Source organism: Salvelinus alpinus, chromosome 26 (genome assembly GCF_045679555.1).
Source record: "Salvelinus alpinus chromosome 26, SLU_Salpinus.1, whole genome shotgun sequence".
Taxonomy (NCBI): Eukaryota; Metazoa; Chordata; class Actinopteri; order Salmoniformes; family Salmonidae; genus Salvelinus; species Salvelinus alpinus.
The window spans coordinates 9,764,746-9,791,230 of NC_092111.1; the positions used below are offsets into that span (position 1 = coordinate 9,764,746).

Here is a 26,485-nt window from a genome sequence, read left to right on the forward strand (position 1 = left end):
TCCTCCAGACGTGACTCTTGGCAAGTGTTCAATCTTGGTTTCATCAGACCAGAGAATCTTGTTTCTCATGGTCTGAGAGTCTTTAGGTGACTTTTGGCTCAAAGCAGGCATGTGCCTTTTTCTGAGGAGTGGCTTCCGTCTGGCAACTCCACCATAAAGGCCTGATTGCTGCAGGGATGGTTGTCCTTCTGGAAAGTTCTCCCATCTCCACAGAGTGACTCTGGAGCTCTGTCAGAGTGACCATTGGGTTCTTGGTCACCTCCTTGACCAATGCTCTTCTCCTCCGATTGCTCAGTTTGGCCAGGCGACCAGCTCTAGGAAGAGTCTTGGTGGTTCCAAACTTCTGCCATTTAAGAATGATGGAGGCCACTGTGTTCTTGGGGACCTTCAATGCTGCAGAAATGTTTTGGTACCCTTCCCCAGATCTGTGCCTCGACACAATCCTGCCTCGGAGCTCTACGGACAATTCCTTCGACCTCATGGCTTGGTTTTTGCTCTGACATGCACTGTCAACTGTGGGACCTAAATATAGACAGGTGTGGGCCTTTCCAAATCATGTCCAATCAATTTAATTGACCACACGTGGACTCCAATCAAGTTGTAGAAACATTTCAAGCATGATCAATGGAAACAGGATGCACCTGAGCTCAATTTCGACTCACATAGCAAAGGGTCTGAATACTTGAATACATCTGCAAACATTTCTAAACACCTGCTTTCACTTTGTCATTATGGGGTATTGTGTATAGATTGATAAGGACATAAAAAAAAAAACCAGTCTGTTACGTAACAAAATGTGGAAAAAGTCAAGGAGTCTGAATACTTTCCGAATGCACTGAACATACTGTATAACCAGACGTTTATTGTAGGTTTAAAGTGAGTACCTTGTTGGAGGCGAGGTCAGCAACACGGTCTGAGGGGGTTTGATGCCCGGAGTCATCACAGTGGCTGTTGCCATGGATACAGGGAAGGGACTCCCAGGATGCACTGCTCCAGCAGGGTGGACATTTGTCTGGACCATTGGCATGGGGGCAATCTGGATGATCTGTGCAGGACAACACACACACACACACACACACAGATCAGACAGGAGGCTAGTGGTCCACATGCATACTTGCACCATCAGAGTTGTGGTTTTATTCCCGCAGTAACAACAAATTGAACTGTAGATCGTGTTTGTTTAATGCCTATATTGTTCTCATCACAGTGTATTCCTATGTATTTGACCGATGTTCAAGCCCTTTTTTCCCCGGAAAGAGGTCTACAAGTTGCTGTTATGTGGTATGCTCGTGTGTAATAATCACTACCTTGTTTCCTGGTAGAGCACCATTTTGCACAGGAAGGGGAGGGGCCACGTGGGAGATTGGCTGAGGAGGAGTAGAGCCGGTTCTCACTGTTGCCATGGGAACCAACATCTTGCTCTGCAAGACTGGAGACTGGGCTTGGACTGATGAAAGAGAGAGAGAGAGAAAGACAGAGAGAGCAGTTGAGGTAAGACTGTGTTGACATGACAACTAATGACAATCATACGGTGATGAATTCTATCTCTCACTGAGTATGCAAATATTGGAGATAGTTAGATTAGCATAACAGTCTGATTAAAACATTTACATGCTTTGCAAGAAGAACGATTTCCCTAATAATCCTGTTCACATGGACACATCTGAAATCAGGCTACTTGATGCCACTCTGATAAATGCAGAAAATCACCAATCAAAATAAAATGTTCAACCTCAGCGAATCATTTGGTTCGGAGTTCAAACATTTAAAGTTTGTATCGGAAAACTACTTGGAAAACATTCAGCTGTTCACTCACGCTAAAGAGGGAGGCTCACTCGGCTGGTGCAAGCACAGATCAAATACACCGCTGGAACGTCGATTAGTGTTTTTACATGTGCTAATAATTTGAAAGATTGTTCTGAAAACCAGGTGTTTTAATCGGTGTATGCTTACTTCGATTTTTACCGTATGCCGATTAAGATAAGCAGTGTAAAGTGTTGCATAATCTGTCTACTGCCATAATCCGATTAATATTTAATTATTTGCGTGCATGTAAACGTACTCACTTACAGGTAATATTAAAGAGCAGGGATATGCAAGACTAAATACAAGGTTACACTTATTCTGGGATTGAAGGGGATTTCAACAAATTTCCCCCTAAAAATAACACTTAGACCTACAGTTGAAGTCGTAAGTTTACATACACCTTAGCCAAATACATTTAAACTCAGTTTTTCACAATTCCTGACATTTAATCCTAGTAAAAATGTCCTGTCTTAGGTCAGTTAGGATCACCAGTTTATTTTAAGAATGTGAATGTCAGAATAATAGTAGAGAGAATGATTTATTTCATATTTTATTTCTTTCACCACATTCCCAGTGGGTCAGAAGTTTACATACACCCAATTAGTATTTGGTAGCATTGCCTTTAAATTGTTTAACTTGGGTCAAACTTTTCGGGTAGCCTTCCACAACCTTCCCACAATAAGTTGGGTGAATTTTGGCCCATTCCTCCTGACAGAGCTGGTGTAACAGAGTCAGGTATGTAGGCCTCCTTGCTCGCACACGCTTTTTCAGTTCTGCCCACAAATGTTCTATAGGATTGAGGTCAGGGCTTTGTGATGGCCACTCCAATACCTTGACTTTGTTGTCCTTAAGCCATTTTGCCACAACTTTGAAAGTATGTCCATTTGGAAGACCCATTTACGACCAAGCTTTAACTTCCTGACTGATGTCTTGAGATGTTGCTTCAATATATCCACATCCTTTTTCTTTCTCATGATGCCATCTATTTTGTGAAGTGCACCAGTCCCTCCTGCAGCAAAGCACCCCCACAACATGATGCTGCCACCCCCGTGCTTCACGGTTGAGATGGTGTTCTTTGGCTTGCAAGCCTCCCCCTTTTTCTTCCGAACATGACAATGGTCATTATGGCCAAACAGTTCTATTTTGGTTTCATCAGACCAGAGGACATTTCTCCAAAAAGTACGATCTTTGTCCCCATGTGCAGTTGCAACCTGTAGTCCGGCTTTTTTATGGCGGGTTTTGAGCAGTGGCTTCTTCCTTGCTGAGCGGCCTTTCAGGTTATGTCGATATAGGACTCGTTTTACTGTGGATATAGATACTTTGTACCTGTTTCCTCCAGCATCTTCACAAGGTCCTTTGCTAATGTTCTGGGATTGATTTGCACTTTTCGCACCAAAGTACGTTCATCTCTAGGAGACAGAACGCGTCTCCTTCCTGAGCGGTATGACGGCTGTGTGGTCCCATGGAGTTTAATCTTGCGTACTATTGTTTGTACAGATGAACGTGGTACCTTCAGGTGTCTTGGCTGATTTCTTCTGTTTTTCCCATGATGTCAAGCAAAGAGGCACTGAGTTTGAAGGTAGGCCTTGAAATACATCCACAGGTACACATCCAATTGACTCAAATGATGTCAATTAGCCTATCAGAAGCTTCTAAAGCCATGCCATCATTTTCTGGAATTTTCCAAGCTGTTTAAAGGCAGTCAACTTAGTGTATGTAAACTTCTGACCCACTGGAATTGTGATACAGTGAAATAATCTGTTTGTGAAAAATTACTTGTGTCATGCACAAAGTAGATGTCCTAACCGTCTTGCCAAAACTATAGTTTGTTAACAAGAAATTTGTGGAGTGGTTGAAAAACGAGTTTTAATGACAACCTAAGTGTATGTAAACTTCCGACTTCAACTGTATGAATCTTGGATGGTCGTAACCATATCCCCTTGTATATAGCAAAGTACCCTCCCCTTTTCCATAGGTCCACCCCTTTTCAATCCATGTCAGCCATTCACTCCTCTCTCTCACCTCTTGCTCCAGGACTGACCCCTCCCACTGCGGCATATCTTATTCCCACTCCTGCCCCCGAATGTATTCCATTGGCCTGGGAGACATGGGTGGGCGGAGTGGAGGGTAGCGTGAGGACGCCGGTTGGCTGCTGGGTTAGCTGGGGGGAGGGGCTCTTGGGGTTGGCACTGACAGAAGACAGGATGGGCAGGATGTACTGCACCTGGGTGAGGCCAGGCTTGGCACCGCCAGCGGAGGTGAGAGAGGCGGCAGGAAGGAACTGGGGCTGCAGCAGGGGAAGTGGCAGGGTGCTGTGGGTGGGGCTTAAGAGAGGCTGAGGCGGGGCTATGAGCTGTATAGACTGGTTGGGGAAAGCTCCTCCCAGCACTAGACTGGTGACCTGCAGCCCCCCCGGCCCCACACTCACGGAATTGGGAGAGGACGAGGACAAGTACCCACCCCCTGCTGAGATAGGCCCGCCTACTGCTCCCGGTCCGCCAATCAGAAGCGTGGCTTTCTTCTCCCCAGGGAGGGCACTGAGGGCGATGGGGCCTTCCATTGGCTTGCTGGTGATAGGGATGGGCGTGCTGGCGATGGGGCATACCACGTTGGTCACCATGGTGGGGGCCATCCGGACTGCACCGAGCACCTGGGTGAGTCCATAACCCAGAGCGGGGGTCGAGGTGAAGGGCGCCGATCCAGGGATGGAATTAGAGGGAACCTGCCCCCCTCCACCTCCTCTTTTGGATTCTCCACTTCCCTCTTCTCCTCCCTCCATCCCTCGTTTTCTCTTCCTCTCAGAGCTCTCTCCGGTGCTCCCCCCTGTGTTCCCCTTGGTAGAGTCGGAGTGAGAGTCGGCGTGGGAGGTGCTGGTGGCGTAGGGGAGAGAGGAGCGGACCACTGGCTGGAAGGCTCGCTGGAAGGGGAGAGATCAAAGAGAAACGTTAACTAAGGTCCCTCCTGAATTAAGTCTCTCAGTGCACCAGTGTAGAATTCAAAACTGGTGGGGGAATGAAACGGATCAGACTCACACCATCTTAGCATGGGCGGGAGGAAAGAGTGGGAATTGAATATCTATCTTTTAGATATCTGTTCAAATTCAGTATGGCTATGCTACTTCATTTGGCAGTTCCATTACCCATGAAATCTAAATTGTAACTAGTTCATAGCACCTACAGTCCAAAGGGCTAAGAGGCTATATGGCTAAACGGGTAGGGTACCTGTCCATCCGGCTCATCCTCGTCACTGTCAGTCACTCTCTCTTTACACTTGAGGTCTATGGATCCCTCAGGGCACGAGTCCTCTGGAAATAAAGAGGATCCGATAGGTCCAATCAGACATGATAGGACAGTAAAGACATGGAAATAAAACAATAGTGAACGTGCCATTAAAAACGGACCACTATGAGACAGACAAGCAGCACAGCAGCTATTGGAGTTGTCTTTAGGATAGTTACTGTAGTAAAACATATATAGACTAAATGTGCAAGACATTGAGGAGCCACAGAACAGCTATAGAGCAGCATTAAGACCATATACACTGCATTCAGTAAGTATTCAGACCCCTTGACTTTATCCACATTTTGTTACGTTACAGCCTTATTCTAAAATTGATTATCAATCTACACCCAATACCCCATAATGACAAAACAAAAACCGTTTTTTTTGTTTTTATATATATATATATATAAATATTACATTTACATAAGTATTCAGACCATTTACTCAGTACTTTGTTGAAGCACCTTTGGCAGTGATTACAGCCTCGGGTCTTCTTGGGTATGACGCTACAAGCTTGGCACACCTGTATTTGGGGAGTTTCTCCCATTCTTCTCTGCAGACTCTCTCAAGCGCTGTCAGGTGGGATGGGAAGCGTCAATGCATAGCTATTTTCAGGTCTCTCCAGAGATGTTCGATCGGGTTCAATTCCGGGCTGTGGCTGGGCCACTCAAGGACATTCAGAGACTTGTCACTCCTGCCACTCCTGCATTGTCTTGGCTGTGTGCTTAGGGTTGTTGTCCTGTTGGAAGGTGAAACTTTGCCCCAGTCTGAAGTCCTGAGCACTCTGGAGCAAGTTTTCATCAAATATCTCTCTGTACTTTGCTCCGTTCATCTTTCCCTCGATCCTGACTAGTCTCCCAGTCCCTGTCCAAGCCAAAGAGTTCAATCTTGGTTTCATCAGACCAGAGCATCTTGTTTTTCATGGTCTGAGAGTCCTTTAGGTGCCTTTCGGCAAACTCCAAGCGAGCTGTCATGTGACTTTTACTGAGGAGTGGCTCCTGTCTGGCCACTCTACCATAAAGGCCTGATTGGTAGAGTGCTGCAGAGATGGTTGTTCTTCTGGAAGGTTCTCCCATCTCCACAGAGGAACTCTGGAGCTCTCTTAGAGTGACCATCAGGTTCTTGGTCACCTCCCTGACCAAGGCGCTTCTCTCCCGATTGCTCAGTTTGGTCGGGCAGCCAGCTGTAGGAAGAGTCTTGGTGGTTCCAAACTTCTTCCATTTAAGAATTATGGAGGCCACAGTGTTTTTGGGGACCTTCAATGCTGCAGAAATGTTAGATCTGTGCCTTGACATAATCCTGTCTTGGAGCTCTACGGACAATTCCTTCAACCTCATGGCTTGGTTTTTGCTCTGACATGCACTGTCAACTGTGGGACCTTATATAGACAGGTGTGTGCCTTTCCAAATCATGTCCAATCAATTGAATTTACCACAGGTGGACTCCAATCAAGTGGTCGAAACAGGATGCACCTGGGGTCAATTTTGAGTCTCATAGCAAAGGGTCTGAATACTTATGTAAATACCTTTTTATTATTTGAAACATTTTATAATTTGAAAAATATATAAAAAACAGTTTAATAAAAAAATAAAATATGAATCCATTTTAGAATAAGGCTGAATACTTTCAGCATGCAGTGTAAATAGAATAGGGAATCTACACTATTTTATTTCAGCGAATGAGACAGTGGACACACAGAGTAGTCACCATAGAGATCCTATTAAATTACTAGAAAGGCTATGTCATTAATGGAAGCCATTTTGGTCAGGGAGAAATCCAAACCAGTCTAATTGAAATTAATGGCGGTAGAGGCATAGGTGATGCATTTCCTGCTTCTATTTTTTTAATTCAACTTCCCAATTCTATGGTAGCCACACTAAATATGACTGCGACCTCACCCATGACATCATCGTCCCCCTCTTCCTCACAGATGACCATGCGCTCCTCGTCGCTGGTCACGTCCTCGCTGGCCCCACACTGTGTCAGGGAGAGAGTAGGGGGGCGGCTGCGGAATGAGCCTGCCCCTTCTCGACACAACTGAGAGTGAAACACAGAGCTAGAAGTTAGCTCCACTGTGATAGAAGGTTTGGCTCAAAATAGCCGCCGTGCATGACCTGGGTGTGGGTGCTATTCATTGGTGGTGAAGGTGAGTGAGTTCCCTTCTTACTATGCTAAGTGCTTTGAGATATAATGCAGTATTTTACTGGAAAACTATTACTAAACGGAGAAATAAGAAAAATGAAAGACCAAAAAGGGGAGAAAATGGTGTACAAAACAGGTAGAACAGAAGAAAAAGTGATGTCACCAACTATATCAGTCCTCTGTACCTTCTCCACATCTCTGGCCCGCTCCCTCTTCTCCAGGCTGTGTACTGCACTCTGGGAGAAGGCCCGGGGGCGAGGGAGCTGACCACTGTAGGCCCCCGCATGACGCTCAGAGCCCCCAGGCCAGTCCGGGCCTGCCGCACCCTTCACCTCCATTCCCTGAGAGACTGACTCAGGCTCTACGGCAGAGGAGGGGGGTAAAATAGTCTTAATAAAATCACATTAAACAGGGCTGGTTTCCCAGACACAGATTAAGCGTACTCCTGGACTAAAAAGCACATTCAATGGAGATTTTCAAATGAGCTTGCCATTTAGTTCAGTGTCCGGGAAACAGGCCAATAGAGTACATTGTATACAAGACATACCAAAATAGCAAATACACTCATACAAGCACACAATCACACAATTACACACAACCAAGAAGCTTAAAAATAGCTTGTACAAGCACAGGAAAAAACAAACCCACCCACACACATGCACCCTCAGAGGAGTGGAGCACGGAAATATACAAATAAGTAGATAACACTTTTCATCAAAGTGCTCTCATTACTATGTACATTTTCCTGTAAGTAAAGTGTAAGACCTTAAGATGATAAATAAGCACACACAAAACACACCTATAGTGAAAAGACATGCACAAACACACACACACACACACACACACACACACACACACACACACACACACACACACACACACACACACACACACACGTTAACACACACGCACTCTGACCTGTGCTCTCAGACATGCTCCTCTCGCGTGCCTCTTTGGCCCCTGGGGTCTCTCGGCCCTCAGAGATAGACTTCCTCCTGTCCTTGTTGCACCACTTCCAGTCTGGGTGGGCCTTGAAGTGAGCCTCTTTCACCTGGGAGACAGAGAGGGAGGGAGGGAGAATGGAGGGAGGGAGAGAGAGAAAATGGAGTCAGGCACGGAGTCATAACATGAAAAGGATAGAAGGAAGGACGGAAAGAAAACATAATATCCTATTCTCCAGTTTAGAGTCCTTGGGTGTATTGAAATGCACAATAAACAATACAATCAATTGATATTAACATCATTATTATAGCCTGGTCCCAGATCTGTTTGTGCTGTATGGTATATGTACGAGAGGCATGGCCGATTAATTAGGGCCGATTTCATAACAATCGGTAATCTGCCTTTTTGGACACCGATTATGGCCGATTACATTGCAATCCACGAGGAGACTGTGTGGCAGGCTGACAATCTGTTACGCGAGTGCAGCGTCAAAAGGACTTGTGGCTGCAAGGAGCCAATGTAAGTTGCTAGCTAGCATTAAACGTATCTTATAAAAAACAATCAATCTTAACATAATCACTAGTTAACTACACATGGTTGATGATATTACTAGGTTAACTAGCTTGTCCTGCGTTGCATATAATCAATGTGGTGCCTGTTAATTTATTATCGAATCACAGCCTACTTCAACTTCGCCAAACGGGTGATGATTTAACAAAAGCGCATTTGCGAAAAAAGCACAATCGTTGCACAAATGTACCTAACCATAAACATCAATGCCTTTCTTAAAATCAATACACAGAAGTATATATTTTTAAACTTGCATATTTAGTTAAAAGAAATTCATGTTAGCAGGCAATATTAACTAGGGAAATTGTGTCAGTTCTTTGCGTTCAGTGCAAGCAGAGTCAGGGTATATGCAACAGTTTGGGCCGCCTGGCTCGTGTGAAGACCATTTCTTCCTAACAAAGACCATAATTAATTTGCCAGTATTTTACATAATTATGACATAACATTGAAGGTTGTGCAATGTAACAGCAATATTTAGACTTAGGGATGCCACCCGTTCGATAAAATACGGAACGGTTCCGAATTTCACTGAAAGAATAAACGTTTTGTTTTCAAAATGATCATTTCCGGATTTGACCATATTAATGACCAAAGGCACGTATTTCTGTGTGTTTATTATATTATAGTTAAGTCTATGATTTGATAGAGCAGTCTGACTGAGGTGTGGTAGGCAGCAGCAGGCTCGTAAGCATTCATTCAAACAACACTTTACTGCGTTTGCCAGCAGCTCTTAGCAATGCTTGAGGCACAGGTGTCACGGCCGTTGAAAGAAGTGGACCAAGGTGCAGCGTGGTAAGCGTACATTTTCCTTTTTATTTCAAATTTCGCCAACAAAACAACAAACGAAAGAGACAACCGTGAAGCTTACAGGGCATTAGTGCCACAAACAAAGTTAACTACCCACCACGAAAGGAGGGAGAAAGGGCTACCTAAGTATGGTTCCCAATCAGAGACAACGATAGACAGCTGTCCCTGATTGAGAAACATACCAGGCCATAACAAAGAAACACAAAATCATAGAAAACAAAACATAGAATGCCCACACCAAATCACACCCTGACCAAACCAAATAGAGACATAAAAAGGCTCTCTAAGGTCAGGGCATTGACAACAGGGCAGTTTATGACTTAAAGCCTATCAACTCCCGAGATTAGACTGGCAATACTAAAGTGCCTATAAGAACATCCAATAGACAAAGGTATATGAAATACAAATGGTATGGAGAGAAATAGTCGACGCGTCATAATTCATAGAATAACTTGCGGCGGAACATGAAAGGGTTTCCTTCGTTATTTTACCGTTCATGTCTTCCATAGAGAATGTCTTGATCTACTTCAAATAAGGTCTGTTTCGTGCAGGTTTAAACCGCCTCGACGTTTTGATACCCGTGTAAATCTCACTAGGATAAGGTAACGTTTGTCAACATATTTTAATAAATCCACTCTGCAAAAAAAGAAAAGTGCTTATATTTAGCCAATGTTGATCAGAGTTACCTTGTCCTATGGATATCTACACAGTTATCAAACTGGCAAGGTGGTGTAAGCCTACACGAAACACAGACCTTATTTGAAGTGAATCTAAAAATATCCTATGGAATAAATGAATGAAGGAACGGCTTTTCAGATTTTGCTGGAAGGTGCCATGGGAATTATGAGTCACACTTTGGTAGTCAATTCCTACCATACCCATTATTAAAATAAGATTTCCTGCATATAGAAATTACAGTTTTTGTTTTCAACATTCATCACAGGTAACTTAAACTCTAGTTTTTTGTTATTCAAACAGTTGAGAGTATTTGTGTCTCCTAAGCAGACTCTTCAGTATCCTTGTCACTTCAGAGAGCTGTGTGTGTACGATTATATTCATTTTACAGATGGCTGAGAAAAGCAGAGCACAAGTGTGGGACTATTACATTGAATTGGCACCACGGAAAGCAATGTGTCTTATTTGTGATAACTGTCATAATTACAAATATATAAATAAAAATCGTCCGATTAATCGGCATCAGCTTTTTTGGGTCCTAAAATAATCGGTATCGGCGTTGAAATATCATAATCGGTCGACCTCTAATATGTACCAATGATGTATATAAACCCTGGATTGCTGATGCTATGTATTGGCCACTGAGAGGCTTTGAAGCCACCGGTCGGCCATATTGGCACTCCCCAGTAGGAGCACTCCTTCATAGGAATGAAAGGAATTGTACAGTATTTCAATTAAATGTTTCAAGGACAAAATTACATATATTTAAGTCGTTTGTTTTGTACTGAGGACAGTAACATTAGTACTCTCAAATAAATAATTTAATATATTTTTATTAGATTTATGTTTAGTTAACATAATTGAATTTGCATTAAGGTGTCTGTAACAGAAGATGAATGTAGACGTTAATAAATGCATTTCTATAGCTTTCAAAATCGTTTTCACAATGGAGGAGTACCAAGATAGCTGTGCGGTGGCTTCAATACAGAGCCCCCTGTCAGTCATCCAGGGTTTATATACATCATTGCTATGTACCTGGAAGGCGAGGTCGTGGTACTTCTGCTTCTCTTTGGGCCCCAGGGCGTACCACCACTCGCCCAGGATCTTGCTGACCGTGCGGTTGTCCTGGTTGGGGTGCCTCTGGTGAACCAGCGCCCGGTGACGCTTGCTGAAAATCATGAACGCGTTCATCGGCCGCCGAATGTGGTCCTTTTCCCTCTAAGAGAGAGAGAGAGAAAGATATATGTGATAAGAGGGTGCATGGAAGGGATGAGCCACAAGGAGTATGTCAAATTTGTCCCTAATCACTGATACAGGGTCAGTAGCCCCCTAATGGTAAGATTGGGATCGGGGGTCAGGTAATCTGATCCTCGATCTGTAGATAATGGCAATTTCTAGTTTGAGCTAATAGCACACAGAGAGAAGGACACATAATGTATGTGAGTGGGAGATATTGGACTGAGAGACACAGATAAGAAAATAAAAGCCAGAGACAGACAAGCAGAGAGCTCACCTTTCTGTCTCCATCTTTGGGAAGGGCGCTGAGGGACTGAGTGCGCCTCTTAATAGGGCTCGTAGACGGGGCAGGATCATTGGCTACACCCGGAAAAAACCTGCCAATCAGAAACTCAATGTGATAGCGGCCAGCCAATCAGAAAGTCAGTGTGAATATGGCCTGCCAATCAGAAACTTAATGTGAATATGGCCTGCCAATCAGAAACGTAATGTGAATATGGCCTGCCAATCAGAAACTTAATGTGAATATGGCCTGCCAATCAGAAACGTAATGTGAATAAGGCCTGCCAATCAGAAACGTAATGTGAATATGGCCTGCCAATCAGAAACGTAATGTGAATATGGCCTGCCAATCAGAAACTTAATGTGAATATGGCCTGCCAATCAGAAACATTTAATAATGTATGAATGTGTAGGACAGATTTTCCAATCATCTTCAATTCTGTGCTAATAGCTATTTCTTCAAGAGAATATGCCATTAGTAACATACTGTACCTGGATAAAGAAAGGTTGAGGAGGACAAAAAGCTTTTATCCTTCTTCATCACTTAAATACTAAGCAAATTTTGTGGTTTTAAGTGGTACATTCTATTGTATACAAACACAACTATGACACTTTCTCTATGTAGGTCTCTCCATCAAACTAAGAGAATTAGTTTTGAAAGAGAACTGGTCTTGTCCTACTGCAATGCAAGCCTTTGTGATGGAATGTTCTAGAAAGCCATAGTGGGTCTGTCAAAGATTACAGACAACATTATTTCCTTTGACCTCCCACTCGTAGTGTGTCACCTGCAATACAACAGTCGACACACCTTCAATCGACCATTAAACAACCTATTTTAGAAAACGTACGGGTCGTCTGCATCGCTCTCCGTCTCGCTGTCGGCTCCACCTCTTTCTGCTCTTCCAGCTGGGGGGTCGTTGTCTTTGGAGGAGGGTGGTGGGCGGGATGGAGACCCTTGCTCTGCGTCTGGTGGACCCACCCATCCGTCACTCACTAGCGCCACCCCACAACGGGGCTCTGAGACAAGTGAGAAGGGAGTTAGTTGGTGGACGCTGGTTGTTTTTCATCCCTCATCTATAACTGCTTGGTAATTACCACTCTGCTCTGTGTCCTGGCACCCACCTCCTGCAAAGTGCATTATTTCCAGAGAACGCATAGCCCCTTGTTGATTATCCCTTACATTAAGAAGCTAAAATGGTTTAATAGAGAAATTATGATTATTGGACACAATGAGTAACTAGATCTCAAGGTAATTGCAAAAACACGCAGGTCGAATGTCACCAACATTAAAAAAAATGTTTTATTTGTACTAAGAGTTATTTATTTTTGTTCAGTTATTGAAGTTATTTATTTATGAAGTGATGCAGTGAAAGATTTAGTGAAAGATGCAATTATTTAGTGAAAGATGCAATACGGTATACTGTACACTAAATATCTTTACAAAAGAAGTAAGTACAACACATGAGTTGTGTATGCAACCTGACTAGAATAGGCCTATTTATTTCAACACGAGTGAAGTGTTGAACAAATCCTCACCTTTGCTCTGATTGACAAGCTGTTGGCCATCAGCGGGCTGGGCAGCCGCACTCGATTGGCTGGGCTCCAGGAAAGGGACCAATGAATGCCAAGGAAACACTGGCACTGAACGGGGCTCCACATTGGTCCATACTGTGGGAGGAAAAGGCAGATTCGTAAGGAAAATATTAAGAATAGTTGGCGATTTATTTTAAGTCTCAAATAGTGAGGGTTAACTGTAGTGGTTCCCAAACGTCTTCGTGCCATGACGGCGTGACCATACTGAATTCTCCGCCATTTGAATTCTCTTGTGACTCTTAAGAAAACAAAATATTTCCTGTCTGAGCAGTCTTTAGTCATGCCCCTCTCAGCCCCATTGGGAATTGACCCACCATTTTAGAAAACACACACTCTTAGAAAAAAAGGGTTCCAAAAGGGTTCTTCGGCTGTCCCCTTCGGAGAACCCTTTGGAGAACCCTTTTTGGTTTCAGATAAAACTCTTTTGGGTTCCATGTCGAAGCCTCTCTGTAAAGGGTTCTACATGGAACTCAAAAGGGTTCTACCTGGATCCAGAAAGGGTTCTCCAAAGGGTTCTCAGATGGGGACAGCCGAAGAACCCTTTAAGGTTCTGGACAGCACCTTTTTTTCTAAGAGTACACTGGTTAACAGTCATACAGTCAAACAGTTAAAGGGAAAACTAATATATAAGGTCTCATTGGAAAAGCAACATAGGTCTTGATTAGTATATAATATGCTTCCATTATTTTAGATATTTAGGAAGTACATAATTGAGATCAAATTATCTTTTACAATGACAACCTAGTTGGTCAAGAACAATGTATACTTATATGGGGTTTTGCACATTAGAGCTGCTTAAGATTTTCGAGTCACACAGATTGATCCCTTGACATTTTCATATCACCAAGGATCTATTATGGTCCACACACACCAACACAGTCACGAAAAGGGCACGACAACACCTCTTCCCCCTCAGGAGGCTGAAAAGATTTGGCATGGGTCCTCAGATCTACAAAAAGTTCTATAGCTGCACCATTGAGAGCATCTTGACTGGCTGCATTACCGCTTGGTATGGCAACTGCTTGGCATCCGACCGCAAGGCGCTACAGAGGGTAGTGCATACGGCCCAGTACATCACGGGGGCCGAGCTCCCTGCCATCCAGGACCTCTATACCAGGCGGTGTCAGTTCTCTCTGCTACAGCACGGCAAGTCCCAAGTCTGGAACCAACAGGATACTGAACAGCTTCTACCCCCATTCAGCCACAAGCGCTTTAGTGAGGTCGGGCACTGATGTTGGGCGATTAGGCCTGGCTCGCCGTCTGTGTTTCAATTCATCACAAAGGTGTTCGATGTGGTTGAGGTCAGGGCTCTGTGTAGGCCAGTCAAGTTATTCCACACCAATCTCGACAAACCATTTCTGTATGGACCTCGCTTTGTGCACGGGGACATTGTCATGCTGAAACAGGAAAGGGCCTTCGCCAAACTGTTGGCAAAAAGTTGGAAGCACGGAATCGTCTAGAATGTCATTATTTGCTGTAGCGTTAAGATTTCCATTCACTGGAACTAAGGGGCCTTGACAAAATCATGAAAAACAGCCCCAGACAATTATTCCTCCTCCACCAAACTTTACAGTTCAAATCAAATTTCATTGGTCACATTTAGCAGATGTTATTGTGGGTGTAGCGAAATGCTTGGCACTATGCATTGGGGCAGGTGGCGTTCTCCTGGCATCCGCCAAACCCAGATTCGTCCGTCGGACTGCCAGATGGTGAAGCGTGATTCATCACTCCAGAGAACGCCTTTCCACTGCTCCAGAGTCCAATGGCGGCGAGCTTAACACCATTCCAGCCAATGCCTGGCATTGCACATGGGGATCTTAGGCTTGTGTGTGGTTGATCGGCCATGGAAACCCATTCCATGAATCTCCAGACGAACAGTTATTGTGTTGACGTTGCTTCCAGTGGCCTACCACTTCGCGGCTGAGCCGTTGTTGACCGGGGCAGTTGACAGGGGCAACTCTAGCAGGGCAGAAATTTGACAAACTGACTTGTTGGAAAGGTGGCATCCTATGACGGTGCCACGTTGAAAGTCACTGAGCTCTTCAGTAAGGCCATTCTGCTGACAAATGTTTGTCTATGGAGATTGCATGGCTGTGTGCATGATTTTATATACCTGTCAGCAACGGGTGTGGCTGAAATAGCCGAATCCACTAATTTGAAGGGTTGTCCGCATACTTTTGTATATATAGTGTATCTACCTCAATTACCTCATACCCCTGCACATCGACTCAGTACTGGTACCCCGGGTATTTAGCCAAGTTATCTTTACTCATTGCGTATTTATTATTATGTGTTTGACTTATTTTTCTATTATTTCTTTCTCTCTGCATTGATAGGAAGGGCCCCCTAAGTAATCATTCCACTGTTAGTCTACACCTGTTGTTTACGTGACAAATAACATTTGATTCGATTTGATGTTGGCCAGGTGAGATACTGTACACGAGGAAGGATGACTGAGTTGTGTTTACAGGACAGAGGGGTTTCTTCTCACAAGTGTTTGAAGTCTTGAACTTGCAAGCCCTCCTCAGATAATCTCATGACATTTGGGAGGGCCACGGCGGAGCACGTTACTTCATACACACACGCTGAGACTACCGCTCTAGACAGGCTAGCTTTAAGCATTCACTTCCTCTCCCGTTGACTTCAATGGGACCAAGTGAACATTTGAAGTGGAAGTTAGGATTCGCCCCCATAGAGTACAACTTGACCGAATAGCGGAGAGAAGCACGATCCAATAAGCAAAGAGAGCTCTACACTTGACTGCACTAATTCTATCGAGAGACAAAGTATCCATGACAACACTGTAATACTATTGGTCCTTTCCATTTCAGCGGGATGAAAAAAACACTGGACTTGCCCTTGGTACTCTGCCCGAGGTTGTGCATTGTCTGCTATATTGAGCGCTGTGTGTGTGTGTCCTCCCTGCTCTCAGCAGCCTTGCATGTTTAGACACATCCCTTTTTCAAAGTTGAACTGAAACTGAAGCACACAGACCCACACCCCTTATCACACACTCGTTGACCCCCCCCCCCCCCCCCCCCCCACACACACACACACTGAGCCACACCCCTACAAAACATTCTGAAAGACACACCAGACGACTGAAACCACAAACGTTACACTACCATATGACTGACACAGCGCTCTTGCAGCCATGTTGTGCCATTTCACCACACTCAAATGTACAATTATTGTCACTGAAGTCACTCCTTTTTAAACATACGTAACTGCCCAAATAAAGAAAACACTTGAGTAAATGAGGGTTCTGGCGCCTCTGCTAAGGTGTGGGGTGCATTTTCCTGGCATGGTTTAGATCCGCACAACCCCTTAGAGGGCAAGGTAAACGGCAATGAATACACAGACATTCTGAGTGATCACCTTCAACCTGTGGTGAATCATTTCTACCCTGATGGGAGTGGTCTCTTCCAGGTTGACAACGCCCCCATCTACAGGGCACGAGTGGTCACTGAATGGTTTGATGAGCAGGAAAACGATGTAAACCATATGCCATGGCCATCTCAGTCACCAGATCTCTACCCAGTTGAACACTTATGGGAGATTCTGTAGCAGAGCCTGAGTGAGTTTTTTCCACCACAGTCAACAAAACACCAACTGATGGAATTTCTTGTGGAAGAATGGTGTCGCATAACTGCAATAATAACTCTTCCCATTCCCCTTATCACTGATGTATGTTACTATGATGTCTATATACCCCTAACCTCTATAGAACTCTATATACTAACCCCTATCCTATACACCTCTATATACTAACCCCTATACACCTCTATATACTAACCTCTATACACCTCTATATACTAACCCCTATACACCTCTATATACTAACCACTATCCTATACACCTCTATATACTAACCCCTATACACCTCTATATACTAACCCCTATACACCTCTATATACTAACCACTATCCTATACACCTCTATATACTAACCCCTATACACCTCTATATACTAACCCCTATCCTATACACCTCTATATACTAACCCCTATACAGCTCTATATACTAACCCCTATCCTATACACCTCTATATACTAACCCCTATACACCTCTATATACTAACCCCTATACACCTCTATATACTAACCCCTATACACCTCTATATACTAACCCCTATACACCTCTATATACTAACCCCTATACACCTCTATATACTAACCCCTATACACCTCTATATACTAACCCCTATACAGCTCTATATACTAACCACTATCCTATACACCTCTATATACTAACCACTATACACCTCTATATACTAACCCCTATACACCTCTATATACTAACCACTATCCTATACACCTCTATATACTAACCACTATACACCTCTATATACTAACCCCTATACACCTCTATATACTAACCACTATCCTATACACCTCTATATACTAACCCCTATACACCTCTACATACTAACCACTATCCTATACACCTCTATATACTAACCACTATACACCTCTATATACTAACCCCTATACACCTCTCTATACTAACCACTATACACCTCTATATACTAACCACTATCCTATACACCTCTATATACTAACCACTATACACCTCTATATACTAACCCCTATACACCTCTATATACTAACCACTATCCTATACACCTCTATATACTAACCACTATACACCTCTATATACTAACCCCTATACACCTCTCTATACTAACCACTATACACCTCTATATACTAACCACTATCCTATACACCTCTATATACTAACCACTATCCTATACACCTCTCTATACTAACCACTATACACCTCTATATACTAACCCCTATACATCTCTATATACTAACTCCTATACACCTCTATATACTAACCCCTATACACCTCTATATACTAACCCCTATACACCTCTATATACTAACCACTATCCTATACACCTCTATATACTAACCACTATCCTATACACCTCTATATACTAACCCCTATACACCTCTATATACTAACCACTATCCTATACACCTCTATATACTAACCACTATACACCTCTATATACTAACCACTATACACCTCTATATACTAACCCCTATACACCTCTATATACTAACCACTATCCTATACACCTCTATATACTAACCCCTATACACCTCTATATACTAACCCCTATACAGCTCTATATACTAACCACTATCCTATACACGTCTATATACTAACCCCTATACACCTCTATATACTAACTCCTATACACCTCTATATACTAACCCCTATACACCTCTATATACTAACCCCTATACACCTCTATATACTAACCACTATCCTATACACCTCTATATACTAACCACTATCCTATACAACTCTATATACTAACCCCTATACACCTCTATATACTAATCACTATCCTATACACCTCTATATACTAACCACTATACACCTCTATATACTAACCCCTATACACCTCTATATACTAACCACTATCCTATACACCTCTATATACTAACCCTTATACACCCCAATAATAATTGTTGTCTTACCTGTCCCGGGCCGTCCAATGATGATGTCCTTGCGGGGTGCAGGGTGAGGGGACTCGGCTGGTAGGATGAGGGGCAGCAGGGCGGTTGGAGAGGGGTGGCAGGCTACCGGCTGGGGCAATGCCCCTCCAATGGCGTCCTGGTGCCCGCCGGGCTTCCTCTCCCACTCTCTACCTCCTGATCCAGAGCTGGAGAGAGCGGAGCCAGTAGAGGAGATGGAGGCGGAGCCACCACTGAGGGTGGGGCTGGAGTGGGCAGGGTGTCCGGCGACGGCTGGGGTCAGGGACTGGGAGGAGGTTACAAGGACCAGGGTGGAGGCGGGGTTTCGCAGGAGGACTGCGCCATTGGTGGCGGCACCGTTGATGGGCACGGGTGCTTGGAGGCCGGTGGCAAGGTGCAGGGGCTGGCTGTGCTCTCTGGAGGAGCGGCCTCCTCCTCCCCTCCTCACCAGGGGTCCATCTGTGAACTTGGCCAGGGGGACGTCGGGGTTCCGCACGATGACGGGGGAGTCTCGCAGGGGCACGACGCGGCGGGGACTGGGGTCCTGGGGCAAGGGGGAGGGAGGGGTGGGGGACACCAGCATTGGCGGGGGGGTGGAGGCGGCGGAGGACGGGGGGCGGCTGGTGGCGCTCCGGGGCCGGGGGAAGGAGAGGGAGGAGGGGGTGGTGGGCTGGCTCTGAGGAGAGAGCACCCTGAAGGCGGCTGGGCTGAGGCCTATAGTCTCCCCTAACTGCTGGTCGGGCTTGGCGTAATCCTGGACAGAAAGGGGCAGGGGCGGAGGAAGGGCATCAAGTTTCCGCTTGCTGGGGCTCATGGGCACAGTGAAGGTGAGGTTGGTCTGGAAGGTGGGTACGATGCCCGACAGGTGGCGCTCGCGCTCCGAGCCCGGCGTGACCATCTTAGTGCCGCTCAGGTGGCGGTGGCGGCGAGGGGTGAGCGAAGGCGGCGCCGTGATGGGGCTGAAGGTGGCCGGTCGGAACACGAAAAGCGGGGAAGGCGAGGGCGACGGTGTGGGCGAGAAGGGCGACTGGTTGGAGATGGGAGAGAAGGAAGGCGTGCCCGAGCGGGAGCTGCCCAGAGATACCAGCATTGTGGCCGCCTCGCACTCATCAAAGTCGAAGCGTGATAAGTCCTGGGGCAGGAGCGAGGGCAGGACCAAGCGGGGGCGTGAATCCCCTCCCCTACTGCTCGCTTCGCTGCTGTCTCGCGACGTGTTGTCCCAGTCGAACTCTGAACTGGTCCGGCCGCAGCCCAGCCTCAGGTCTGACGGGGTTAGGGTGCCCGTACTGCTGGCCCCGCCCCGGTCTCTGCCCCCTCCGCTGGCCTCCATCTCTTTAGTTCTCATGGAGAGATGACGCGAGCAGTAGCCTCTTCTCTGGGACTCCTTAGAGCAGCCCTCTCTGGAGCACAGCCTCCTCCACTGCTTGCCGTTGAACTTCTTGCGGATGCCCGTGGGGGTACACACCACGTCGCCCTTCTTGTACTTCTGCTGGGCCGCCGTGAGCGGGGTGCGGGAGCGCGACGAGGACGTCGAGCACGAGCCTCCACCCCCTCCAGATGCACCGTGGGAGATGGAGTTTGAAGAGGGTGGCTTATCCAGGGAGCCACGGGAGGACGAGGAGGACAGAGGAGGGAGCTGAGGGGTGGCGATGACGGCCGCCCCCGCTGCCAGCGCTCCCGACTCTAGCCCCAGTAGCACCGTGGGGGAGGGAGGGGGGTGGGGGTTGAGGGCCAGGTGGGGGCCCACCAGCGGGGTGCCGCCGAGGCTCCGGACCACGGACAGGTGGGGGCTGAGGTAGCCCGGGGGCGGCTTGGAGAGTATGTGCCTGTGCTGGGACACCGCCAGGGCCTTGGCCGCCCCCCCCGCCACCCCCATGGGCACCATGCTGAAGTGGGACACCTCTATGTCCTCCTCGGGGGTCAGGGGCATGAAGTGGTGGTGCTGCTTGGCCCTCTCTCGGTTATCTCTCTCTTGTTTCCTCTGGAGCTCCCGCTCTCTCTCCACCAAGTCCTTCTCTCGCTCCCAGTCTCTTCCGGCCACCAGACTCAGCACCGAGGCGGGGGTGACGGGGGAGCTGACAGTGGAGGAAGACGAGGAGGCGGGGGCTGTTCCAGGGTATGAAAGCCTCCCCAACACGGACCCAGCCACAGTCGCGCTGAGCCCCATCCCACGGCTGAGGCGACACAGCTCCTGCTCCACCTCTATCTCGTCCCTGTCCTCTTTCTCTCTCTCCCTCTCTCGCCCTCTCTTGGCGGCGGCATCGCTTTCCTCTCGCCCCCCTCCGCAGGGTCCCAGGTCCAGGTCCCAGGGGGGCACCAGCAGGCGGAGGCTCTGACGGGACACCCACACAGCGGTCGGAGTGCCCACCCTGCCATCCCCCTCCTCATCCCCTGGGGACACTCTGTCCTCTAACAACACTCTATAGGGGTAGGACACAGCCGGGTGGGAGTCCACCTGGGTGACCAGGCCCTCTCGGTACCACTGGCGCTGGGCCTCTGTGGTGCCGCCGTCCTCGTTACCTCCGAAGGGCACGCACACAGCGGTGCCGATGGGGACGGCTTGGGAGCCGGGCGGCGGGGCGTCCATGATAATGTCCACGGGTCCCTGGGCGCCCTCACGGAACGGGTAGCGGTAAAGCTCCTTCTCACCGTTCAGCTGCACCTCCAGGCTGCCGTGCTCGCCGCTCACCCGCCGCACCACTCCCGCTCTGAACACTGAGTCCATGCTCTCCCTCCCCCCACCTCCGTTCTCCTCTTCCCCCTTTCCAGTCCTCCTCCTAGCCTGCCTGGCTAGCACCCGCTGGTTCTTTAGACCTTTGGCCAGGGCGTCGGCGAGCGCGTCCGACAGGCTCTGTGGGGTCGGAGTGTGCTGGGTGCTACGTTGCACCAGGGCCAGGGTGTGTGCTTCGGTGGTGGGGTTGGTGTGGTGAGAGTTGGAGCGGTGTGGCTCGCTCACGTCCAGGTCGTGTTCGCTGGCCGTGTCTGTAGAGGAGCAGCGGACAGGGCTGGGGGAGATTTCTCTGCCTCCCTCTGGGCCTCTCCTGTCTCTGTCCCCTGTGGGAGGGGGTCCAGGTGTGTTATCCCTGTCCTGTGGTGGAGCTATAGTGGTAATGTAGTCCTCCACTGGTCTCCTGGTCTGACTGTTGATGTCAGTGAGCGAACCGCCCTCACTCGCCGCCGACCCGGGCCCCGAAGATAAGCTCGACAACTGACTTCCAGCGTTACTGTCACAGTGAGCACTATTTCTGTTCAGTGGAGGTGCGCCGGTGTTGCCGGGGTTTCCGTGGTTGGCGGCAGCAGCGGCGGCGGCAGCACAGTGCTCAGAGGTGTACTTCTTCTTGGGGACGCGGGCCTTGAAGGTGGCCGTCTTGCGGTTGGATGAGGGGTTGGGGCTGTTGGCAGCGCTGGTGGCGCTGCTGCTGCTGTCTGTGCTGTGGGCGCTCAGCGACTTGACGCTCCCCGGGCGGGAGTCCTCCGACTTCACAGGGAGGGACCCTGCTGCTGCGGCCGCTGTCTCTGGGAGCCGGGGCCCCTCTCTGTGGCCCTCCCTCTCTGGCGTGGCCATCGTTGTGAGTGTCACCGACTCCTCCTGAGAAGACTCTGAGTGAGATGAGGTTTGGGGTGAGGTCTGAATTTTGGGGGATCGGTCTCTGTTCTCGTCCGAGTCTCTTTTCTCTCCACTGTCCCCTGTCCCCCGTCTCTTCCCCCCTTTGGCTCGGGTCGACGGGGGCGAGCGCCTTCCTTGCTTTTTAATCGGCTTCATCTCTGCATTGGGAGTTTTCTTTACTATTTACAGTGGCTTAATTTTTCCAGAGTCCAGAATCTTTGTTCCTCTCTCCTCCCTCTATTTCCCTGCTCTTCCAGCTCCTCTCTCTCTTCTCCCGCCCTTTCCTCTTTCTGTTTCTCCAGCTCTTTCCACCTTATTGCAGACCCTGAAACAGAGCAGAGTGTAACAAGGGATGGATTATTCATGTGGTGAATGCATTGTGACATTATACAAAGCCTATTCACCAGATAAGGTAACGGTGGGGAGAAGTGGTTGTCAAAGAAAAACTGGACCCAGTTTTACCAAATAATTTCAAATACAGACCTATTCTATAAAACCATGTATTTTGTGTCCTTGGTAATGCATTCATTATTGATATGAATGATATATCATTCAACTCAAGAAGTAATGGGTATTACCATTTTATAACAAAAATCATTTCACATGAATTTCACTGAGTGTACAAAATATTAGGAAAAACTGCTCTTTCCATTACATAGACTGACCACATGAATCCAGGTGAAAGCTATAAGTCTTGATACAACTGAGACATGGATTGTGTGTGTGTGTGTGTGTGGCATTCAGAGGGTGAATGGGCAAGAGAAAAGATTTAAGTATCAAATATAATTATACACATAACCCTGTGTGAATACAAATGAAACCATAATGAAGCAATCTTATATAGTGTGTAAAGTAATATAACAATATAGCAGAATAGTGGCGAGCACATTTGGAAGTGCTTGTCCAGACAAGTCTGCACCCACACACACACACACACACACACTCTCTCTATCTCTCTCTGGTTTCTTGGCTATGACAGTTGAGGAGGGGGAATTCCTTCTTGTTCACTCGCATTTCTCTCTTTCTCTTACTCCCTCCTTCTTTCTCTCTCTCTGGTTCTCGGTGGTGACCTTCATCTATTTCGTAGCTGAACCAATCCGCCCCTACAATCCACACTTCCTGTCATGGACCATTACCTAACTTCCTGCTACTTGATTATCCTCTCTCTTTAGCCCTCTCTTTCTCCTTAGATTTCATACCAACAACCACTCTCTCATTTAGAGGCATTTGTCACTGCCAGGGAAAACACCTATGTTGCTCGAATGCTGACAAATGCTGATGACAGAAACGAACTGAAAACCAACAGGTTTGGTTTGGGTTTTCCATTGAAACAGGCAGTGCCATGTGTTGTAGGCCTATCATGCTTACATTCTGGGTCGTTTGTTCCAGCACACAGTTCCCATCCGCCTCAGAGTTTCAGACAACACAACGCCGTGATTCAACAAAAAGTCTATCTAATCCTCTAACAAAGCAGGACCAAAGGCAAACGTCAAAGTCTAGACAAAATGATATTGTGGAGTATGAGTTTGCTTTTATCACGTTGGGATTTAATGCTACATGTCATGGAGAAATGATGATATTTATTGAATATTAGGTTGTTACAATGTCATGTACGTCTAGTCATTTAATTCATTTAGCTCTACAGAACTCCAAGGTATCTATCCACTTGTAATGAGAAACTACAGACCTGTATTGTTGTGACCACACTATACGTAAACTGCTGTTTGATAATACACACAGTTACAACCCGGTACCTGTGTTATGCAAATTATATTTGGGAGACTTGAGATTGCGTTCAAAGAACTGTCATCATAATGTCATTTGTTGACTCACTTTTTTCAAGTTAGAAGTGTGCACATTGTTTACTCAATAGTGCACACCGGCAAGTATGTGGGTGAGTGTCATAACAATTTCGATAAATGAAGGTACAACGCATTTCCCTTCTAAATGTACGAGCCTTATCCATTTATCAATATTGCGTCAATGTTCACTCTTCTGTTGTGTCAATGTTCACTCTTCTGTTGTGTCAATGTTCACTCTTCTGTTGTGTCAATGTTCACTCTTCTGTTGTGTCAATGTTCACTCGGGATCCAGAGTGGCGCAGCGGTCTAAGACACTGCATCTCAGTGCTAGAGGCTACAGACACCCTGGTTCGAATCCAGGCTGTATCACAACCGGCCGTGATTGGGAGTCCCATAGGGACACAAATGGCCCAGCGTCGTCCGTGTTTGGCCGGTGTAGGCCGTCATTGTAAATAAGAGTTTGTTCTTGACAGACTTGTCTAGTTAAATAAAGGTAAAAATATATATATGTTGCCTATATCTATGCTCTATAAACTTAGCATATTACCATGTTATAACATTGCCATTTGTCACAATTGGAGAACTTGTGGTAATATCCTATGTGACCATAATGAAAATCAATATTCACATAACATCCCAATGTGCACAGACGTCAATTCAAAGTATAGTCTACGTTGGTTAAACGTAATTTCATTTAAATGACGTGGGAAAAACGTTGATTCAACAGTGGGGTGAATTTACACCTCTACAGTTTCGATTCATCAATACATAACTATAAAACGATGATAACTACTGGAGAATATTGACCTATAGTGCAACTACCGGATAATTTACAAACTTCACGTAGGGCCTGCCTACCAAAGTACTTAGGCTGAATGTAGATCAAAAACAAACTACAACCCTAAACTGAAGTACTGTTAGATGCAAACGAATGCAAGAACGGCGTCACTGTTAGTTTTGCTGAATAGTAACGTTACCGTGCTGTATATGTGTCAACCACTCTTATTGGTCGTAGTGCTTTGCGATTACTATCAGCTTACTACACAACAGGGCCGTGAAGTCCAGTGACGCAGGTCTAACAACACAAGGCCGCTTAGAAGAATCTTCTTCGTGCAACATTTAACACGGGACATTAAACATTTAAAGGCCTAGTATTCCAAAATATGTTGCTGTGGAACAACTCATAAAAAGGTATTACAAACAGATTTAGGCTTACTTAAATCTAACAATATGTAATTAACGTTACATCGTGCGACAGAAGCCAAAGTAATTATGCTGCGAATTCACTCGTGACAACCGTTGTAAAATGTAGACATTACTGGATGCAACTTAGTAATTAATTTACCGGCGAGTGCAAACTGCAACGTTGTACATTAAGTTACAATAAAAAGTAAAAATTGTGGACACAACGTAGAAACGCGGCCCACAAGCCTGCAGGCGAAGGACAGATTCAAATAGACATTTTGTATCACGAATAGTAGCCTATGTAGAGATAATAAAGCTAATAACTATGTAGGTGATACAGATTGCTTCAATGTTTGCTTTCAATCGCAACCTAAGAAAAACACTTCTAGGAAGTCTCAGTCTTATAATGGCAGTTATGGCGTTGAATATTTTCTGGGGGAAAAGTTTTAGGCTGACAATCCACCCGCACCGCTCCCTTTTCATGAAGTGTGGCATCCAATCATCTCTTTACTTCTCTCCGTAGAGTATTATAAAATATGAAAATATAATTGTATTAGTAGTTATAGAGGGTGCTTATTATTTGCAACGTCTACAACGTAGCAGGTCGACAAAGCAAAACAGGCTACTGCAGTGCTGCAGAAGAAAGATTTGTAGGTTTTACTCACCACAAAATTATTTTCAATGCAGATATTTATCGAGTCAGTAGCGAAATCGTTAGGCCTATAATCGGATATCCAGGGTTGACATTTAACAGACTGTCACATTATCTTTCTTCTGTAAAGCAACTTAAAGGAGGAATAACTACTGACTGCTCTGTACATTCTACTCTACAGTCGCAAAATGGTGAATGAAGCCCAAAGCCTTGACACTAGTCCATGTAGCCAATCAGAGGACACATTTGAGTACAGTAGCCAGTAGATTTCATGAATCCAAGGAACTACATGGCAATGTATATTTGATTGACACCGTGTTTAGTCGAATCGTGCTGTGGCAAAACACCAAACAGCTGTTTAGGACAGGGCTGCGGCATCCAATAGTGCTTTAGGGGAGGTCTGCTGACGGAGTA

General features: G+C 46.1%; 1 protein-coding gene across 2 annotated transcripts in view; it reads right to left on the minus strand.

Annotated features, from left to right (window-relative positions):
- The window catches only part of LOC139554618 (protein capicua homolog), a 35,325-nt gene extending 9,060 nt beyond the window's left edge, over window positions 1-26,265 (minus strand). Inside the window, exons 1-13 of one of the 2 annotated variants that reach the window (XM_071367572.1) lie at window positions 26,085-26,265; window positions 18,829-22,757; window positions 13,278-13,409; window positions 12,590-12,758; window positions 11,737-11,836; window positions 11,259-11,441; window positions 8,148-8,280; window positions 7,415-7,590; window positions 6,986-7,124; window positions 5,028-5,110; window positions 4,267-4,723; window positions 1,308-1,447; window positions 885-1,045 (exon numbers count right to left, since the gene is read on the minus strand). In XM_071367572.1, coding sequence (XP_071223673.1) covers window positions 885-1,045; window positions 1,308-1,447; window positions 4,267-4,723; window positions 5,028-5,110; window positions 6,986-7,124; window positions 7,415-7,590; window positions 8,148-8,280; window positions 11,259-11,441; window positions 11,737-11,836; window positions 12,590-12,758; window positions 13,278-13,409; window positions 18,829-22,588 — 5,633 coding nt within the window. In that variant the 5' untranslated portion in view covers window positions 22,589-22,757; window positions 26,085-26,265. Of the gene's footprint in view, window positions 1-884; window positions 1,046-1,307; window positions 1,448-3,828; window positions 4,724-5,027; window positions 5,111-6,985; window positions 7,125-7,414; window positions 7,591-8,147; window positions 8,281-11,258; window positions 11,442-11,736; window positions 11,837-12,589; window positions 12,759-13,277; window positions 13,410-18,828; window positions 22,758-26,084 lie in introns of both variants that reach the window. The other variant, XM_071367571.1, reaches the window with a different exon arrangement.
- Between the last annotated feature and the right edge of the window lie 220 nt (window positions 26,266-26,485).